The following is a 20957-nucleotide window of genomic DNA, read 5'->3' on the forward strand; positions in this document are numbered from 1 at the left end:
TCGAATGATCGTGTTGTATCAGATGCAAAGAGCAGCTGTCGGAGCGGAGCCCTGGGCTGGGACCTCCTCTAATATTGGAATTATCTTTTGAATTGTCATTTGGGTTTTGGGGAGGGGGGGAAGAGGGGTTTATACTACGCTGTAAATGTGTCCAACTGGCATTTCCTTTGTGCCCACCTCAGCCGTGATCGCTCTGAAAGGGCTCATTGTCTCTCTCCTTGGCTTGTTTAGCGAGCAGCTATTTTCAATGAGGGGTTATTCATGGTCCAGTTTGGAATGAATGTTTCCTTTGTGGAGCTGTCTGAGGGAGACGTGAAAGGGGCTTGTGTGCTCAGGGCAGCCATTACTCACTTGATGGGCCATGATAAATTGACTTAAAAATGTAAACAATAAAAGCAAGTGGCATAGCGGGAGCCAGCGCTGTCAGTGTGAGAATAGGGGAACATGTTGTTCGGATCTGAGGGGAAGAGTTTGTGTTTTCCCATTGCTGCCCCCGAGCAATTAGAGAGGTTCCAGAGAACCTGAAGACAGAATGGCTGCGGTCAGAGGAGTGACTAGAAATGAGATAAAACTTGCGGTTTGCCTTTTTGTTTCCCTGTTGAGCTGGTTCCAGTTCCAGTTTCATGAGTGCCTGTGATGATGGTGCTGATAATTCTCCATCTCCAGCAGTAGGGATCCCACAGCTGCGATTTAGCTGATTGTCCTGGTGCGTTAGGACACAACTGGACCCTCCGTGCTTGAATCCCAACCCCGGCTGCGCTGCTGCAGCGCCTCCGTTCCGAGGTTCCTGCTGTGCCTCACCATGAGACAATTTCAGTGTTGGAGTTTTAGGGCAATGTCCATCTTAAACTCACACTTCTCCAAATGACCCAGATGTTTAATTGTCTACGTGACTGTAGGTCTATCACTTTTAATTTTAAACATATACAGAACAAGGTTTGTGTTCTATGAATCAGCAGCTAGCGGGAGCGCACACTGCCTGCCTTCTGGAGGAGGCGTTCAGTAAAAATTTCATCAGGGGTGACCTTTTGGGAGCGTGTGTTTGTATTCGTTCAGGTGCATCTTGTTATTCCAGAGCCTTCTAAGCTGCAACAGGTGCCGAAGCTGAGCTGTAGTGGTAGTGGAAGGTCACCAGGTGCTTCCACCCTGAAACACTTTGTGGGGAAGGGATGAATCTTCCGCTGCTTCGAGACTCTTGCTGGGAGGTATGGAAAAAAAGATGTGGAGCAGCGTTTCGCTTTGAACACTTAGGGGTGAATGTTTAAGTTGGGCATTTTCAGATGGAGAACTGCAGGAACTGCAGTGTTGCCAAAGCGCTGCGGGCCACTTGCACCCCCAGGGCCACCCAAAGGTGCACCATGGTCAGGCAGAGCAGTTTGCTGTGGTTGTATCGTCCGTCGTCATCTCCTGATCCCAGAGTGTTGGTAGTTGTGTCCGGCTCGTGCTACGGAGAGACTGCAGCCTGTTGTCACGGCTCGGGAGAGCAGTGGCATTGCCTTTTGCGTAAGAAGCTTGTATATAACAGTATATATAACATATATTATATAGATCAAATATTAACCATATATATTATTTATATCACATTTATACGATGTATGATTATTATTCGATGTATAATGATTAAATCATATATAATATATAGAAGAATAATGTATTATTTCTATCATAAATATTGTAAATAATATTATTTGATCTATAATGATACAACACATGCATAATTTTTATATAAATATGATTATGTATATCCTATAAATATGATATAAGCAATATATATTATTATTTGACATATATTGATATATAACATATCGAATAATCATATAATTTATATCCTATTTATAGGATATAAATAATGCATATGATTGTTATAAATTATATATATTATATATGTCAAATAATAATCATATATTATTTATATCGTATTTCTAGGTTATAAATAATGTATATGATTGTTGTTTGATATAAATTATACATATAATATATACGATGAATAATAATTTATATTATTTATATCGTATTTCTAGGGTATATGATGTTTGATAAAATGATATATAATATTATATATATCGAATAAGAATCATATATGTCTTTATATCCTATAAATACGGTATAAATGATATACATATGACTGAATTCAGTGAGTGTGCTGATGGCCGGGCACCTAATGAGCCGGCGCTCCGCTGCGTGCCGATTAAGTGCTGATTAGCGGGCACCTAATGAGGCGCCGCTCCCCCTCCCCCAAGGCACGCTGCCCCTCCTCCGCGGGGGGCGGCTCTGGGGGCGCCGGTAGCGGCGGGGGGAGGCGGGAGGCTGCGCGGCGGCTGCGCGGCGCGGCGGGCCATGGGCGGGCGGCGCTGAGCGGCGCGGAGCGGAGCCGGTGGCAGCGCCATGCCGCCTCCCGAGCCCATGCCCGGCTACGGGCAGCTGCTGCGGCGGGGCTACGGCAGCCTGGCGGCGGCGGCGCGGCGCTGCGGGGACTGCGGCTGGGAGCTGGCGCGGCGGACCTGGCTGGAGAACGCGCGGCTGGGCTGGCCCGAGGTGCTGCTCTGCGCCCTGGGCGCGCTGGCCTGGACCGCGCTGCGCCGCGCCGCCGCCCGCCGCCTCTTTCGGGTCAGTGCGGCCGGGGGCGCGGGGGGCGGCGGGGGGCGGCAGCCGGGGCTGCGTCGCCTGGGAGAGCCCCTTCCCCCGGGCGGCGGGGGGGGTCGCAGGCGGGATGCGCGTCCCCCCCCGGGCTGCATCCCGGCAGGCTCGTCCCGGAGAGCCCCTTCTCCGGGGGGTGGGGATGTTGCAGGAGGGATGCCCGTCTCCCCCGCCTTGGGCTGCATCGCCCTGGAGAGACCCTTCCCCGCGGGCTGGGGGGGGTGTGCAGGAGGGCTGCCCGACCCCCCTGGGCAGCATCCTAGAGGAACGAGCATCCCCCTCCACCGGGAGCGCTCCCCCCGCAGCCACATCCCCGCGGGGGCTGCGGGGTGGTATTTCCATGAGGATTCCTTGGGGGGGGGGCGGGGGGGGGGGACGGGACGGAAAGGAAAGGACCACATTCCTGTGTGTCACCCGCGGCTTGCAGGGAAAATGGCCTTCCCCGCTTCCCTCCCCGGTGCGGCGGTGGGGAGGGATGGCGTGGGGGTGGCTGCGGTGCTGCAGCGCTGCGCTGACCTTCCTGGGAGCGCAGGGAGGCGAACCCCCAACCTCGCAGCCTCCGAGGGGTCTCTGCCCATCGTCCCCTCCCTGTTCCCGCGGTGTGCTGGCAGGGGCAGGGCGAGCAGGGGGGTACCCAGGAGCGGAGAGCAGCTCTGTTTAATTTCTCCCTGTGGAAAGCGTCGGTAACGGAACTGAGCTCCCCTCTCCTCCCGATGGCTCCGTCCCCGCCTCATGAGGCGGTTTCTTCCACGCTGCTTTCCTAGAGACGCTGTGCGCTTCGCTCCGCGCTTACCCTGGCCTCCACAGGACTCGGAAGGCAGAAGTAAGGGAGATGGAGTGTTTTGGGTCAGGGGAGAGCCCTTGGCTCTCGGAGACGACCCCTTGCTCACCTCCCCATGAGTAGGCGAGAGGCCTTGAGTAGCTACAAGAGCACGTGTGGCTCTTTGCAGCTACGCAGGACAGGCCTTATTCCCTGGGTGAATGGCTTCCTTTGGAGGCTGCTTCACGGATGCGTTGCATCCCATTTCAGGGATCTCTGATTTCAGCATCTCTGAAAGACAGCTGCTTTGCATCCCAGAATTAGGCTCTGGGGAGCGACAGCTGTCCCCTCTGCCCTGTCTGCTGCCGACCTGCCTTCAAACTGCCTCTTCCTTCTGTGCGGAGCTGCCTTTGCTTATCCGGTAACACAAGGTGGATCCTGACCTTGTGCAAGGTTCCAGGCTCAGTCCCCCGGAGTCATTTGAAGCTGCTGGAGTGGCACATCGGCGAGGTGGCACGCTGGCCGTCTGGGGGGACCGAATTTCTCCTTGTTACCTGTACCCCGGCTGCCTGTGGCTACCGATGGGCAGCGTGCGGTGCTGCCGCTGGGCTGAGCGAGGTTGGAGGTGACCCTGGGTCTGTCGTGACAAACGCCCTCTTGTTTCCTTCATGCTGCAGTTGCCCCGTGCATAAGGCTCAGCGTCACGGGGAGAGCGGTGGTCAGAGCGTGAAGAAAAGCAGGATGCTCGGTGGCTTGTACGAACGCAGAGATACCATTCCCTCGGAGAAATGGGTCACGCTTGTAATTGCAGAAGGGGGGGTGGGGGTGATCAGAGCTGGTTCTTGTGGCTACATCTGCATGTGTTATAGTGATGAGAGAGGTGCCGGGTGAAATGGTGATAGCGTTGGTCTTCTCCCGGCGAATAGGTGGAAGGGTAGTGGCAGGGAGAGACAACTCTGTGTATTTTAAAAGGATCTGAAGTTTTTCTCTGTTTGTTCTGCTGGAGTTGCTATGGGAAAAGATGGAGGCTGTGGCTTTCCTCTAAAACCTCTGGCAGCATTTAGCAAATGGGTTTGTGTTGCGTGGCCCCTGTACAGGCAGCGGTGGAGTCGGGGTTGTTCAAGAAGAAAGTCGGGGAGAAAAAAGACCTCCAGGGTCCCGTGCTCGGGACTCGGCTTCCCGGTGCAGACTCGAGCCACCTTCCTCGTTTGGAATCTCTTCATGTTCCCTGCAAGAACTGAAACACAGTTACAAAAATGAATCCACTCGGTGCCTGGAGAGCGCTGCCTTCTTGCGCGTTATTTATAAATAATAAATCTTGCCTCTTGGATTGTGATCCTCTGCATCTGAGGAAGAAGTGACTTACCACAAGGCTCGGAGGGTCAAGTGCACTTTACTTAGCTCTGGCCATGGCTGCTCCTCCGAGAAACGAGCGCATTAAAGCTGTACGCCTCTTCCCGCGATGCCTGCATGGCCTGTTTTCATCAGCGGGATCCAGAGGAGAGGTGGTGGGCTCCTTGCTCCCTTCTAGGGCCACAGCGGCATTTACCCCGTGCCATCTGTGTCACAAAGGGTCTTGTGGTTGGGTTGCAGGAGTGGGGAAGGTTGTGCCTGTGATGGGAGAGGTCTGGTTGGGATTTGGTACCGTGGACCTTCGCTTGTTGCAGCAGTTGGGTCGGTCCCTGTGCATTAGACGCAGGTTTCCCATCATCCTTAGAACAAAGATTAATTTTTGGCCCATTGCCTCTTCTTCACAAAATCCTCACTTGGTGCAAACACGGAAAGGAGCTGTTTTGGTGTAGGAAAGATCCCAGTTATGAGTTATGCTTGGTTTTAACCTGAGCAGGTGTGGGTTACCCGGTAGGGAGAGACCCTGCAGTCAGCTATAATGGGGGCATGGGCATCCGTGTAAGGGCTGAGGGATGGATCCTTCCCTCTGGGGTCTGGCCCGAGAGTCTTTGCTCCTTGTCCATTGACGTCTGAGTGCACAAACATGAATGATACTCAGGGCACGTGTGATGGTATGAGCTCGCTGGAGCTGCTGACCACCTTCAGAAATGGGGACCAAGCTGGTTCCAGGTGAGTGTTCCCACCCCTGGAAGCCCCTCGCTCAGCCTGTGTCCCCTGTCCCCCTGCTGTGACCAGCATCTGGGCTCTGCTGGTCTCTGGAAGCCACTGCCCTTGCTGTGTCCCCTGTGTGGAGTGCGGCTGCAGCCAGGCTCTGAGGAGTTTGATTAAAAAGCAGCAACCTGAGCATCTCTGCGTTCGTTAAACACCCTGGAGGGCAGCTGAGCCCAGCGCTGCCGAGGCCAAGTGCCGCTGGGGAGAGGCTGGGGCAGTGGCTGGAGCTCGGCGAGCCTGCCCTAGCTGGCTCCTTTCACCAGCAGGTCTCAAGCGATGCGCTGAGCCCGAACAGGTCTAAGAGCCCCCCTGGATTCATGCACGGAGGTGAGCCCCCATAACTGTGGCAAGGCGAGGCAGGCGCCAAACTACCCTGAGCCACCTTTGCTGCTGGGAGTTAAAGTCCCCAAAGTCAGCGAAGTGTAAATCCATGAGTGAGAAAAATTCATTTCGTGTAAAAGCTGCTTCTGAAGCTGGTGATGTTTGTCGGGCATCGCCCCCGTCCCTAAGAGCCGCCTGCCTTTTCTCTGCACTGGGTGAATGTTTCCTGGTTTTGGCCCAGCCGCTAGTCAGCTTGCTGTCAAAATTTGTAGGGCATTGCAGTGTCGTCTGCAAGGAGAAGTGTTGTGTAAATTGAAAAATATGCTCTGGAAAGCATGGCTTCTAGGTGTGTGAAGTGTAGCCCCGTGGAAGCTGGAAAGTGAGGGTCTCTCTTATCCCTGTCAGTGATTTGTGCAACTTTTCTCCACCCTACAGTATTGCCAAGACTCATTTTTCCAAGCCCCAGTGCCGGGCGTGCGACTTGGAGGCAGGAATTACTGCTGTCCTGAAAACTGGCCACCCAATGCAACCTCTGCCGGGAGCCAAGGACCCCGACCCAGCCCAGGGGTGGGAGAAGGCTCTGCTGCGCCGGCGTTTCCTTGGCTCGTCCTGCTGCTCCAAGCACAAACCCTGGAAGCGGGAGGGGAGAAAGCCACAACAATGGGTCTTTTCTTGGGAATGAAGCTGCCACCGCTGCGCACGGGGGCTGCTCGCCCTGTGCTGCTGCGTCAGCATTGGGCACCCGGAGTTACTCAGCCCCCGCAGCACCCTGCGGGCAGATGCGTCTTGTCTTCAAAGAGTGTTGTCTTCTGCTCTTAGGGGCACGTTCTACCGCTTGCAGAGGAGGAAATAATGTCTCTTGGTTTGTTGCTGTTGTCACAATGCTTTTTTTCTACCTATTTATCTGGGAAGTCTTGTCCAGAGCCTAACGCAGCTTCCCAGTGTCTTAGCTGCTGGGTGGGCAGAGAAACTGAGGCACTGAGCAGTTTGCTCCCTGGTGTAGGGATGGAGCAGTGAGAGCTGGAGCTCTCCATGCCACGCTCCCTTCGGTCCCCTTTTGTAGCAGGGTGACGGCTGCTGCCCTCGGGTCCACAGGCTCCAGGAGACCCATTTCTTTGGGTTTAGAGACCAGTGATGGGTCTTTCTGCAGGCTCTGCACCTCATCCCTGCAGTGGCAGGGGGTGGGAGCGGTGTCCAGGCTGGGTCCGGAGGGGATTTAGTCCCTCGGGATGGAAAGGCACCATCGCCGCTGTGGGGGGACAGCACGGTGCCGCAGGGAGCTGTGCTGCTGCGGTGGAAGGGGCAGGAGCTGTTTGCCATGGCAGGTTTGGCCTCGGAGCTCTGCTTGCTCGTTGTTCTCATCCCCATGGAGTAAAAGCTGATGTAAAGCTGCCAGTTCCCTGGGCCGGGGCTGCGTCGTGCCAGCCAGTCCTTTGTGTTCTCTGGGGAACGCGTTGTGCCCAGGACCAGACGGGCACGGCTGGGATCTGGCCAGGCTCTGGTCCCCAGCCTGGGGAGGTGGCAGCGGCGACGGGGGCGGTCTGGGGGCTGCGATTCCTCTGTAACAAGCCATGGTTCATAGCCCATCGCTGCAAGCCTGCCAGGCTGCTGGGAGGACTGGTGTCCTGCTGCTTTAGCTGGTTGTAGATTTAAGGGGGCTGGCAGCTTTCCTCTAGTGCCGGAGGCTGCAAAAAGGGAGAGAGCATGTGTTTGCTTTTTGCTACGAGTATTTTTTTGACACTTCAGCAGAGCTGTGGGCAGCGACAGTTTCCATTCGGTTTCTCTTTCCAGCTCCAAACCGCTCTCGCAGCGCGCTCTCACCCGCTGCTCCGCTCCTTCCCCCCCTCCCGCGGTGTGGGGCCGGGCTGTGGGGGAACAGTCCCGTCCCCCTGGCTGGTTAATTTTGCAAATGAATCAGAAGGTGCCTCTGAAGGTTTGCGTGGGGGAAATGGGGAGGAGGAGGAGGGAGGAAGAGCTGGTTGCCCTTTAAGCAAAGCCCCATTACATCACTTGCCAAGAGCCTTGGGCTCTTTCAGCCGGAGCCAGATCCGCTGTTCCCGCCGCAGCATCCGTCACCCTTAGCAACAGGCATCTCTGTGCTGTTGCCGTGGGAACGGCAGCCGGGTAACAGGGGGACATCCCCCACCTCGCACACCTCCCACCCCCAGGGAGAGGGCTCACACACCTCCTGCGTGGGCTGCTCCGTGCACCTCCTTGGCTCGCGCTTCCCGTGCAAGCCAGCCAGGTTTCGGTGGGGCCTCCCCACGGGCATGAACTTGTCCCCCCAGCCTGCTGGGTGCTGCTGGTTCCCTCCTTGTGTCTGCTCCGGAGCCAGCTACCATCTCTGTAGAGCTCGGGGTACAGCCGGGGATGCCCCGTGGCTGTCTAAGGCAGGAGGAGGGCTCTGGCCAGGGCTTGTCATTAGCCATATGCGCAGCGAGGGCTAAACCCTCTCTGAGCATTAGTTGCCACACGCTGCAGTGGGGTAGCCATTCCTTGGGTTTTGCTTTTGCTCCGGACTGAGAGCCGCTGCCATGCTGGCGGTGGACCCTTCGCCAGGCGGTGCCGGCGGGCTCCCAGCAGCGATGCACTGTGCTGCTGCCATCTCCACCAAGGGTCCAAGCACCTGCAAAATGCGGGGTGTCTCCCACCGTGTGCCTGCCCCATGGGCCATGGTCCTTGCCATCAGCTCTGTCTCCCCGGGGTGGACATGTGGTGTTCCTTCCCCTTTGCAGGCAGGGAACTGAGGCACAAAGAAGAAGAGAAATGACTTGGCAGATGATGGGCGGCAAGGCTGCAACAGGGATTTGGGACTGAGCTCAGCATCCTAAATCCAGCCCCAGCTGAGGGGGCAGGGGGCTTTGCAACTCGCTGGCATGGCAGTGTGGTGAGCTGTCCCCATAGCTGAGCTGCTTCTATGCTCCACTGTATGGAGACACAAATAATTCATGCTTTCTGGGCTTAAGGACTTTGTCTCTGCATTATTTATTCACCCTTCGAGCTTCCTCCTCTTTTTCCTACCTTGGAAGAAGCCTTGGCAGCAGCGCGGTCCTGGTCTCAATGAGGATGGCCGCGCTCTGCATGCCAGACGCGTAGGGGCGAGCGGAGCTGTTGGAGGGGATATGGACCGCTTTGGCAGGGCTGTGTGGGACTGGTGCATCCAGGTCTGCCCAATGCTGGGAAACTGGGAGCTTCAAACAAAGCACTTGGAGGCTGGGACAATGCTTCGAGTGAAGTCCTTTGAAAATCTGATGCTGAGAGGGGCTAAAAGCCAGAGCAGCCACTGCCTGGGGACAGCTGGGGTCTTAATATAGCCTGGGGGCATGGAGGAGCCGGAAAAAAGTGCTGACCTGGGGCAGGGTACGGTTACTCTGCAGGCATTTTGTTTTCATCTCCAGCTTATCTGGCCTCTCCCCGGGGAGCTCTCAGCCGGGTGCCTTTGGGTGTTATCCGTGTTTGGGGCAGCGATGGTTCCCTGCGGACCTGGAGCAACGCGCTCCCCTGTGCCGGCTGCTCCCCTGCAGTTGACGGGAGGAGGTTCCCCGGGCTGATAGGGCTCTGTCACGCTGTGATGAGAAGCAGAAACGCTGCCTGTTGCTGCTCAGCTGCCACGGAGGGAAAACATCCACGCCTGGAGCCCCAGCCAGGCTGGGCATGCTCGGGGTGCAGCATCGCCCGTGCTCCGGCACGTGGGCTGAGGCGAAGGGGAGCGTCGGCTGCTGTTTTGCTGTTCAGTGCTGGGGCTTTGCTTTTGCAACAATTTCCGAGTTGTCCCGGTTCTCGGTGGCCCAGCTCTCCCACAGCTGCAGAGCGTGAGTGCTGGGAGAGCTGGGTGATGCTCCTCAGCCACGGGACTGTGGGGACATCGGGGTGAGAAAGTTTCGTTCTGATTAGCACGAGCCGTTTGCAGAACTGCTTGTCCTCCCTTCCCTCACTTTGGCCGGATCTGGGGAGACTTCACAACCTGTTTCTGAGTCCTGGCAGGTGGGAGGGGTGCTGCAAACCACAAGTAGGGGGGAAACCAGCAGCATTTCAGCACTGGTCAGCTAGAAAAGCTGCTCTGGGAACGTGGGTGAGGGTGAGAGCAAGAGGTCCCAGTGCTCCATTACCTGCAAAAAGCTGCCCCCCCCCCCCCAGCACTGGTTGCACATGCAGGGGCATCTTGCACCAGCCGGGTGTTTACAACTCTGCAAAGCCACTGCTTTCTCACTGGGAAAGCTCTTCTCTGGAGTTGGCCGTGCTGCAAGATCCATACACGTAGGGCAGTCTCGTTACAGCTTCCCCTTCTGGGTTTCCTTGTGCAGATAGGACTCGGGTTTTATTTTATGAGTTATTGGCTCTGTTGTGCAAAAGCTGGCTGTGGGCAGCCGCTCCCGGAGCGAGGGTGATGGAGTGGTGCCCGGACCATGGTGCGCGCCGTCGGCTCCTGCCTTCTCTGAGGCTCTCCTCTCACAGCTTCCCACCCTGGCCAAGGCTGAGTGGCAGAATCTCCAGCCTCCTGCTTTTCCAGGCTCTCTTGGACCTCCTTATTTGTGCTGTAAAGGCCAGAAAAATGGGGTTAGTGAGCCTGTTTTTTCCCTGTCTGGTGGCACACGCAGCGTTCACATCTCTTGGAGGCCGGGTGAGCTGCCCTGGGCTCTCCAGGGCCTGACTTTTCGCCCTGTCTGATGATATTTCTCCTCTCTCCTCACAGCCTTTCGGGGAGTGGTGCAACTTGCAGCCAAAAGATGCTGCCAAGATGCCCGAGAGTGCCTGGAAGTTCTTTTTCTACACGTTATCTTGGTCATATGGCATCTACCTGCTTTTCTTCACCGACTACCCCTTCTTCTACGACCCACCATCTGTCTTTTATGGTAAAGAACCAGGGAGAAGTGGGTATGGCTTAGCGTGTCCAGGGTCGTAGGGCACCTGGATTGACCAAGGGAATGGGAATTGGGGTGAAAGAGGAGACTGAACCTCTAAATTGCCTTTATGGTGCTGTGGGTACCGAAAGGCACAACAGGCTGTCTCCCTTCATTTCGTTACAGAGAGAGTCATCTAGTGGCTATTGCAGGTGGCAGGAGCTGGGATGTGTCGGCTGAGGAGGGGAGAGGGACTGAGTAGTTAAAGCAGGAGAGAAGTAAACCAAGGCTTCCCTTTTAGGTCTGGGGGGGAGTGGGTCTAATGCCCAAGGCAGAGTGTGGGAGCCAGGATACCTGTGTTCCCTTCCAGCCTTTGGGTCTGTGATGACCTGAAAGGGAGCTGGAGCGCTGGGGCAGCTCTGGCGGCTGCGTGCTCGTGCTCGCTGCTCTTCGTGCCCCTGTCTCTGCCGCTGAAGGAGGCTCTGGGCTCACCCGGGTGTCTCTTGTCCCACCCCAGACTGGAAGAAGGGCATGGATGTGCCCACGGACATCGCCATCGCCTACCTGTTGCAGTGTAGCTTCTACGGGCACTCCATCTATGCCACCGCCTACATGGACACGTGGCGCAAGGACTCTGTCGTCATGCTTCTCCACCACGTGGTCACGCTGACCCTCATAGCCTTCTCCTACGCTTTCAGGTGAGGTCCCTGCTGTGACGCTGCTCCCGGGCAGCTACGCAGCACAAGCTGCAGCTGTTCTGTGCTCACGTGCATCTGGTGGGCACGCAGCAGGAGGACTCCGGCTGGGTTGCCGTGGAGCTTCCCCTGCCTCCGTGCTCCCGCAGCAATCCTGGTGCTCATGAGCTGTTGCACCACTACGCACGTTGCTACGCTGTGCCGTGCCAGGTCTGGCTGTCTGGTTTATTCAGGGAGCGAGTCCACTCCTGGTGTGATGGACTGTGGGTGCTGGGTGCTGATGTCAACCCGCATCCCACACATCTCCCTCCCTGCGCCCCTTTTTCCTGCAGGTACCACAACGTGGGCATCCTTGTGCTCTTCCTGCACGACGTCAATGACGTGCAGCTGGAATTCACCAAGCTCAACGTCTACTTCAAGCACCGGGGGGGTGTCTATCATCGCCTCAACGACATCATCTCCAACATCGGCTGCCTCACCTTCAGCATCAGCTGGTGAGTTTGTGTGATCCCACTTCCAACTGTCCCTGCCAGCTCTTGTGGTCCCTCCAGCGCCTCAGGGTACCCAGCACCTCTGGCTTTGTGCGCATGGGAACCAGCCCTTTCCAAAACTGCTCAGGAAGAGGTTCCCGCAGAGCCTGACCCCATGCTGAGCTTGGAATCCTTCTGTAGTCACTTTGCCGTCTGCCACCACAGAAGTGCCTGCGAAATGTCGCTTTGCAGCATGACAAATGACCCCGGGGGAGAGGAGCTGTTCCCATTTCCCCGCTCTCTTGGTTTTAGCAGTCAGAAGCGCTTTTGCAAGAAGGAAATGGGACGCAGGGCTGTCCCAGATTCCAGCCTTGCTGTTCCTCTTGGGGCAAGGCAGGAGAAAAAAAGATGAAGAGTAGACAGGTAACAGGTTGTCGCTCCTAATCTGTGCCTTGGTCTCCTTCCTCCCGCTCCACGGGCTGCTCGGAAGAGCGGGCGTAGCAGCAAGAGCCCCCAGTTTGAGGGAAGGAGAGCAGTGAAGGTGTTTGGTGATAAAGTGGGGAGGTGCTGGAGTAGGAAAACCTTCCAGCTATGTTCCCCTCCTGCCGCCCATCCAGCTGAGGCAACCTGCAGTGCAGACCTGCCTCAGGTGCCGCGTCCCACAGAAATCACATTCTCCTTTCCCGGGAGCTGCGTGAAGCCCTGCCCAGAGCTGGACCCGGGAACCCAGGCCCGATGCCCAGAGCAGGGACAGCTGGGTGCGAGGGGGGCTGCTGGGGGCAGGAGGTTGTGCGAGGGGAACCTGCTCCCTCCCCGGGATCCCTGTGGGCCGTTAATGCCCCCCTGCTCCCCCGGGATCCCTGTGGGCCGTTAATGCCCCCCTGCTCCCCCAGGATCCCTGTGGGCCGTTAATGCCCCCCTGCTCCCCCCAGGATCCCTGTGGGCCGGGATCCCTGCGGACCGTTAATCCCACCGTTCTTCCCCTGAGATCCCTGCAGACCATTATTCCCACCCTGTTCCCCCTGGGATCCCTGTGGACCATTATTCCCACGCTGCTCCTTCTGCCCTGGCAGGTTCTGGTTCCGTCTCTACTGGTTCCCCCTCAAGGTGCTCTACGCCACTTGCTACTCCAGCCTCCAGTCGGTCCCCAATATCCCCTTCTACTTCTTCTTCAATGCTCTGCTCCTCATCCTCACTCTGATGAACATCTACTGGTTCCTGGTGAGTAGGGGGGCTCAGCGACCCCTGCCTGGCTGCTCCTGCAGGGCGCCTGCTGCCTGCCTGCCCTGGGGCAGCTGGAGGGAGGCAGGATGCTTCAGAAGACTGGGGGGGTGGCATGGAGGGGAGGAGGGAGATGGTGTCAGTGCCCGGGGGGTTCCTCTGTGCTGGAATTCAGACTGTCTCTCACCCACCCACCCCCGGGGGATCCATGGGGAGAGAGCGATAACAGCAGCTGGCGCAGGCTGGAACTTGATATGGGTGTCAATGCTCCGGCATCCCCTGAAGCTTTGGGGAGGGGGTGAGAGGGGTGGGCTTGGAGGGCTCAGGGCGGTGAGCTCGACCCTGGGTAGAGCAGGATGGCATCAGGCTTCATCATCTGGGGGGGGGAAAGCGGTGAAGCGTGGTTGCAGGAGTGCTGCCTCCCCCTGCTGTGGGTCATCGGCCACGTCCCAGGGCTCTGGCCATCCCGAGGGACCTGCCCTGCCCTTCTTGGGGTTACAGACAGTGGAGGAAGGTCCCCCTTAGCCAGTGGGGTGCGAGTAGCTTGGGTGGAACAGCTCTGCGGCTCGGAGTTTGTGGCTGACGGTGTCTCTCCCCCCACCAGTACATCGTCCTGTTTGTGGCCAAGGTGCTGATGGGGCAGATGAAGGAGGTGAATGACGTGCGCGAGTACGACGTGGAGGACAGCAAGAAAACCACGATGGCCAAGAAGAAAGAGGCTGGACTCCAGCTGCCCAACGCTCTGAAAGAAGGGTATGTGGGCCGTGGGGGGGTGACACGTGTACAGCATCTGCGGGCTGGGGTAAGAGATGCTGGCAGACCTCCCAGCACCACTGTCAAAGGGTTCAGCACCGGGCTGGAAGGCAGAAGAGCAGGATGCCTTGATGCAGAGTGTAAAACATTGCTGCAGGCGTCAGGAGCTTTGTGTATCCATGCCTGGGCATCGCGGTGCGTCCCTCCATCTTTCTGTCCTGTGGATCCTCCCCTGCTCACCCTGCAGGACCAGCTCTTTGCTTGAGCCTGTTCTCTCTGAGCAGCACCTGCGCTTCGTGGGGTGAGGACTAAGTCTGGCAGGATGGATCCCACAGGGCAGGTCTGGCTGACTGGGGACAAACTGTGAGCTTGTCGAGAGGGCTGACCTGGGTAGTAATGTGTGAAAGTAAGGGAGGGAGAGTCGGCACGGAGGCCGAGCCTCACTGCCTGCCGTGTCTCTTCTGCAGGATGCACCTGAAGAACGGACTTGTGAAAGACAAGCGGTTATAAGGGCAGCGTGGCCGCCGCAGCCTGGGCAGCCTGGCTGGATCTGGGGACTGGCCCAGGACCCTATACTCAAACCCAGCAAATGAAAGGCACAAGGAGAACTTCATCCCCGACACCCCTCCATCCCCTGCCCGGAGCTGGGGAAGAGATGCCACTGACAGGATCAGGCCCCTCCTGGGGCTTGCCTGTGACCAGGCTTCACCTGTGCTGCCGTGTTTCTGTAGCCAGCCTGTGCTGGTTCAGTTGAGAGGCTGGTGACTTTGCTGGTCCAGGTAGGATTTGGAGCTGGCTTTAGGTCCCCTGGTGTTTCTTCTGTCGCTCCGTCCCTTGGCTATTCTCAGCCCCTTTGTGATTCCTCCTCTCTTTATGGTTGGACCCTCCCGCCGACCCTTCCTCAGCAGCCCCTGGAGGGTCCTCTGACCCAGCATCGAACAGGGGAGGGAAGCGGCCTCTCCTCCGTTGGCATCACTGGGTGGTCCCAGGCAAGGGGAGCCCAAAGCCAGCTCTGTAGCTGCCCAGAGGGACGAGGGAGGTGATGCCGTGCCCCCCCTGAGCCTTCCCCCTCAGGAGGGGTCACCCATACGGAGCTGCCCACGTACGTCTGGGGGCACAGCACAGGTCCTGTGAGCGGGTCTCCCTGGAAGCCCAGCCCTTGGAGCATTATTCCAGCCTCCTGTCCTGATGGATGAGGGCCAGGAGATTTAAGTTGCTTAAAAAGCCGGTCCCAGTCCTGCAGGGTCTCTCTCACCCAGCAACGTCTGCGCTTGCTCAAGTAACGAATAAATAGTTCCTGCTCCCAGGGTTGGTTTTCCAGGCAGCACCGGCCCGGAGCCCTGCAGGGTCCTGAGGCTGCGCTGGGCTGTGTCCCGGTGCTGGGAAGCCCTGTGGATCTCGCAGCCCCCCCAGACCAAGCCTGCCCCATTGCTTCCCTCTGGCAGGGCTGGGACCCGCAGCTCCTGGGTCCTCCCTGGGAAGCGGAGCTCCCTCCCGGCTGAGGCAGCAGGTGGTGGCGGGGGGGATTCAGGGCATTAATTCCAGGCATCAGATGGTGGTTAATTGTTCTTTTTTTCTTGTTTGGTCTGTTGAATTGATTCAATGTGAGCCGTGGGGAAAGTTCCTTGGTAAGCAGAAAGGAAAACGTGACTTGGGGCTGATGGAAGCTGTCCCAAGCGGTGGCAGGCATTGTCACCTCGCTTGTCATCGCCTGGCATCTCGGTGCTTTAGTTCCTTGGCTTTCAAGCGGGGTTTGCAGGAAAGAGAAAATGAAGGGAACTGATATCCCAGGCTTCTTGCTGCTTGGTCGTGGCAGTCGGGGTAGTGACGGCACCGATCTGGGGGGACAGCAGCACCCGGGCAGTACGTGTGTGTGTAAACTGAGTCTTTGCGGTACTGGCTTGCCCAGCTTCAGCATTTGGTGGTAACTCGTTGGCCAGTGTCGCGTGCGTGTCTAACATCAGTGGCGCTGCCTGCAGCTGCGAGGGCTAGAAAGGGGCTGTGGGACAGGGGGGCCCCTCTGCCTGGCTGGGGCAGGGACCCCGTGCCCAGGGGGGTGCTGGTGGCTTTTTGTCCTGGCCCTGGGGCTGTGTGGCTGGTGGGCAGGGCGGTGTGTGCGGCGGGGAGCTGAAGGGTCGGATGATTTGGTGTGCTGGAAGTTGATGGCCTTGAGAGAAGTGTTGGATGCGGCGATGGAATTTTGAAAAAAGAAATAAAGTTGATGTGGGAGGAGGGAGAAAGGAGAGACCCAGATCTGTGTCTCCCCCTGGGTCCAGGTGGGATGTCTGTGGTGGATGGGAGCAGGGCTGGACTTGCTGGTACTTTTGCGTGGGGAAGAGTGGCTTCTTCCCTGCCACCAAGGACTTTGTCGTTGGCCCTCGATGGTGTGGAGATACGGGAGAGGTTGTGGGAGCTCTGAGGGAGGAGGGCAGCTGCCCTCCTGCCGCGCAGCCTCAAGGGTTAACAGGTCCGGGGGAGCCTGGAGGGACTGCTCCCATCCTCTGCCCAATCCTGGGAATCCCTCTGTGCTAATTGAGCACTAACCAGATCAAAGGCTCCAATCAGGCCATCAACACCCCCCTGGCCCCTGGCTTCAGGTCCCAGCCCCGGCTGCCCTTTGTCTGCGGGAGGGAGAGCAGCAATGGGGCTTCTCCCCAGCTTCAGGGCCAGCCTTGCCTGGGCTCTGCTTGCCACCGTTCTGGCCACCGAGTTAAGCTTGCAGGAAAGTTTGCTCTTAAAATCCTTGGGTTTGAGCGCCAAGCCCAGCCCCAAATCCCCCGTTCCTGTGCCCTCTGTGCTCTGGCGGATCTTCCAGAAGAGAAAGACGATGCCTTCGGCAAACAAAGACCTGGCAGATGGCTGTAGGGTGGAGGAATTTAACGTCCCTGGGAACATCATCCGTGTCTTCGCTGACCAAGGTACAGAAACGCCATAGTTTGGGCCCTTTACTTTGGGAAGCCCCTCTGATCTCTGGGCTGGGAGATTTTTTCCTCCAGTCCTTCCTTTTCCATCTCTGGGGTGCAGCAGGAGAGGCTGGGGGGGGACAGGGCAGTGCCCTCCAGGAGAAGTCACTGCTCTGTAGGCTCTGGTCCCTCTGGATGTTGCAGATACAATTATTTAGGGTTTAGAAACACGTCGGTGGGCAAGGTGGCAGGGTGAGGGTGTGGAGCCCTGTCGGGCTCTGTCCTGCCGTCGCTTAAAGCAGTCCGGAGGTGCTGGTTTGATCCTGGGTGACCGGCGTGGCCCGTTGGGCTTGTGGCAGTGGAGGTGACTCATTGCCTGGGCAGTAGCTGCGAGACCAGCACCCAGCTCAGGGCAGGGACCAGATGCTCGGGCAGGGATGAGATGCTTGGCCATTTGGCTGTGTCCCCCCCTCCTCCTTTTTGTCCTCATGCCTCTGGCTGACCCTGGGGCACATCTGGCTGCTTCAGCCTGTGGCCCCTCTGAGCCATGTTCTCAGTTATGTGGGAACTGTTTGATTGGTGTCTTCTAGGCCTTGGGACACCACGGAGCTCGCTTCTCTTGTGGTTCCAGCTTTCCATGAAAACCTTGGGCTGGCTAAAGCAGGCAGCTTACCCGCTCCTAAACTTTGCTGCCATTTGTCCTCCTTTCCCCTCCATCCCAAACAGCCGGCACCCACAACAGCCTGGCTGGGGGGGGTAGATGTTCACAGCTGGGGAAAAATAACACACCAAGAGGTTAAGTAGCATATAGAGGAGACGCTGGGATGGCTGTAGCATCCCGGTGCTGCAGGCTGGAGCCTGGGCTAGTGTTTGTGCCTCCAGACCATTGAGCTGGTAGCCCTTACTGCAGCCTAGTCATCTTGATACGACAACTGCAGGCTTGGCTGCCCGCCTCTGTCCGCACCATCTTCCTCTTGCTGCACAGCCAAGAGCTTAAACTGGAGTGTTGGGAGGCTGATCCCGCACCACCACCACCATCTCTGTTTCTCCTTTGTCAGGCCACTTCATTCATAACGGGCAGCCCCCGAGGCTGCTGTGCCTGCAGAAGCGCCTGTACTTTAACCTCTCCGTGCTGGAGGAGAGCGAGCACTTGACGATGGCTCAGCTAGAGATCAAATTCAGCCACAACTCCTACCACACCTCCAGCCAGGGGCAGGTTTTTGAGCTGAGGCTCTACCAAACCTCCCAGCTGTCTCTCCGGGGCATGCCCTCGCAGGAGGGCAGCCGAAAGCTGCTGGTGGAGCAGTCCTTCGCCCAGCTGCACAAGTCTCTCCTCTTCAACCTGAGCGGGGTGGCGAAGGACTGGAGAACGTACAGCAGGAATCTGGGCTTGGTCTTGGAGATCTCGGTGAGCAGTGGCGGTGGCGCATCAGCCCTGGCAAGCATGGGACTGCAGAGCCTCTGTGCCAGCATCGATTCCTTCCTGGACACCTCTCTTTTGGTGGTGACCCTCAGCCAGCAGCAGTGCAAGGCTTCCAGGAGGAGGAGAAGTGCTCACTACACCCCGGTCACTCCGAGCAACCTCTGCAAGCCGCGGCGGCTTTACATCAGCTTCAGTGATGTTGGCTGGGAGAACTGGATCATCGCCCCGCAGGGCTACATGGCTAATTACTGCCTGGGCGAGTGCCCCTTTCCCCTGACAGCGGAGCTGAACAGCACCAACCACGCCATCCTCCAAACCATGGTGCACTCGCTGGACCCGGAGGGCACCCCCCAGCCCTGCTGTGTCCCTGTCAGGCTGTCCCCCATCTCCATCCTCTACTATGATAACAACGACAACGTGGTGCTGAGGCACTACGAGGACATGGTGGTGGATGAGTGTGGTTGCAGGTAGCGGAGTGGCTGGGGGAGCGCGTGCCCTGGGGTCCCCGAAGCACTGAATGATTGATGGAATAAATGCAAGTGTGTTAAATCCCCTCTGTGCTGGTTTCCCGGTGGTGCGTTGAGCGCTGGAGCTTCCCCCGGGCTGCTGGGGAGGAGGGCTGGCACGGGGGGAGCGGTGCTGGAGCTGTGACTGATTGATTAGGGTGCTCAGCCCTGCGTGCAGCCATCGGCCGAGGGATTATGATCAGGTCTGGTGCTGGTTGTCTGTGCCGTTCTCCACGGACGATGGCAGCAGCAGGTTGTGAATCCCAGGCCCCTCGTGCTTGTCCGAGCTGCTGCTGGTGCCAGCCAGGCACCCGCTTGGGAGAGCAGCAGCGGGCCTGTATTTTTCGCCTTTTTGGCTACATGCTGCAGCTTTCTCAGCGCAAAAAAGAAATTCCTTCTTTTGGTGAAATGATGCTGGTGGTTTCCTGTGTCCTGGGTGCAGGGCTCAGCTGCAGCGTGGCCGTGGCGGGAGGAGTTGGTGCAGCAGGAAGAGGTATGATGTCACAGCAGGAGCTGCGGCTCCGTGACTGAATCCCTTCCCGCAGCGTTTTCTCTTTTGCTGTGGAACAATTTTTGCTCTGCGGTTGGTGATGGGGCGGTTTGGGGCTGGGCTGTGCGTGGCTCGGAGGTGCCACGTGGCCAAATGCATCCGTGGTTCTGTCCGGAACGGCCCCTGGGAGCTGTGGGGCCAGTTGCTGTGCGACGGGTGTTTTGGCTGAGGGTAAGGGTGAAGCAGGGGGCTGAGGTGGGCGCGGGGTGGGGTGGTGGAGGCTCGCTCCCTCCCAGCCTGCTGGGGGTCAGTATTTAATTTACCTCATTTGCAAATTGATGAGACGGGGCTGTGTGTGCGCTTGTCCCTGCTCACCGGCAGCTGCAGCGGGAGCCAGATGGCAGCCGAGCATCGGGCACCGGCAGCCCTGCTGTACCAGGCACCACGTTCACGCGGTTGTGCGTTTTAGCGATATTTTAATTTTTTTTTGTTGGCTGCGGTGCTCAGTCCCTCGCAGTAGCGTGACTGTGCTCTCATTTAATGCCACTACCAGGAGCCAGCGGAGCAGCACTGTGCAGCGGGGACCCAGCTTTGCCCCTCCGAGCACGGTGGTCACCGACGGGAGCATTGCTGCTTTTCTTCCGCGGGGCCTTGCAGCAGCTGGGGGTCTAAAGCCTGGGCCAAGCTCCAAAGCTGCTCCCTGTGTCGTGTCAAACCGTGGGGCCGGGGTTGAGCACCAGCTGCTCCAGGCTGGGCTCTCCTGCCACACCTGCAGCTTTGGGTTGGTTTTTTTTGGGGGAGTGGGGGCAGGGAGAAAGAAAAGGAATCAAGAGTTAGACTTGAATTTTTTGTCTTTTTTCTTTAAATGTGAACCTGACAACATAGCATAGATTAATATTTTTTTGTTTGTTTTGTACTGATGCTGTGTTGTCTTCAAGGCGTGATGAAGTATTGCCAAGCCAAGCTGGACCCCTGCCTGGGGGCGGGGGGGGAACGACACTGAGGGTTTAACCACTGCTGGCTTTGCAGAGGAAACGTCTCGCTGTCCCCTGCAACAGTGTTTTTCTAACACCCCTGAAACATGTAGCTGAACCCCGAGACTGGAGCAGCTCCAGTGCTTCAGCTGTGTGGTAACATCCCTCCGTTTCCACGTCCAACTGCATTTCCCAACAGCGCCAGGGAAGAGCTATGCTGAAAACCACCTCAAGCACTTCAAACCACTTAAGGGCTTAGAGTCGGCATTAGGCAAGCAGGAGCCAGCTACTTAAAATGAGCAGAATTAAGAAAACCTTGAAGTATTAGGGTTTTTTTGTACCTGTGCTGCAGCAGACAAAGGGGCTGAAGGGCTCAGCTCATGTAACACGTGGAAAGGAGGCTCAGGGCCTGGCTCCCCAGCACCCTGACCAGCACCGCAGCGGTGGGAGCAGGAGCCAGCCCTGGTGTAGCTGTGCTGAGCTTACCTGCAGGGTGGGCAGAGCCAGGCTGAGCCACCTGGAATGGAGGGAAAAGCCTGTTTTGCGTTTACTGCAGCACAGGGGAAGCAGGAGGGGGATGTTCCAGGCCTGCCTGGTCACCTCCTACAACCAGGGTTTGGGAGCACCGTGCTGGGGCTTGCAGTACCCCCCTTTGAGCCTGAGGGAGGACAGGTAGGGCATCTAACAGCGTTTTCACACTTCGTTTGCTTACCCATGTACACTATGCATACACCACACTTTTGTACTAGTCTGTGTTTAAAAAAAGTAATAAACTTGAAGTTTATACAATCAGACTAAGTTTTAATGAACATTGCATGGTTTCATCATTGAAAGGTAGGGGC

General features: G+C 57.3%; 2 protein-coding genes across 4 annotated transcripts; both read left to right on the plus strand.

Annotated features, from left to right (window-relative positions):
• The first annotated feature begins 992 nt into the window (after positions 1–992).
• On the plus strand, positions 993–16292 carry CERS1 (ceramide synthase 1). 3 transcript variants are annotated; one of them, XM_037383595.1, is made up of 7 exons: positions 993–1503; positions 10533–10692; positions 11198–11378; positions 11708–11869; positions 12919–13066; positions 13671–13819; positions 14287–16292. In XM_037383595.1, exons 2-7 carry the CDS (start codon positions 10578–10580, stop codon positions 14327–14329), a joined length of 798 nt encoding a protein of 265 aa, XP_037239492.1. In that variant the 5' UTR covers positions 993–1503; positions 10533–10577; the 3' UTR covers positions 14330–16292. The 3 variants fall into 3 exon arrangements, with proteins under 3 accessions (XP_037239492.1, XP_037239490.1, XP_037239491.1); XM_037383593.1 differs by lacking the exon at positions 993–1503 and adding an exon at positions 2285–2607; XM_037383594.1 differs by lacking the exon at positions 993–1503 and adding an exon at positions 2285–2535.
• Positions 16293–16430: 138 nt separating this feature from the next.
• GDF1 (growth differentiation factor 1) lies at positions 16431–20904 on the plus strand. Its single transcript, XM_037383588.1, has 2 exons — positions 16431–16737; positions 17781–20904. Exons 1-2 carry the CDS (start codon positions 16461–16463, stop codon positions 18614–18616), a joined length of 1113 nt encoding a protein of 370 aa, XP_037239485.1. The 5' UTR covers positions 16431–16460; the 3' UTR covers positions 18617–20904.
• The last annotated feature ends 53 nt before the right edge of the window (positions 20905–20957 follow it).

The sequence above is a fragment of the Falco rusticolus genome, chromosome 4 (assembly GCF_015220075.1).
Source record: "Falco rusticolus isolate bFalRus1 chromosome 4, bFalRus1.pri, whole genome shotgun sequence".
Classification (NCBI taxonomy): domain Eukaryota; kingdom Metazoa; phylum Chordata; class Aves; order Falconiformes; family Falconidae; genus Falco; species Falco rusticolus.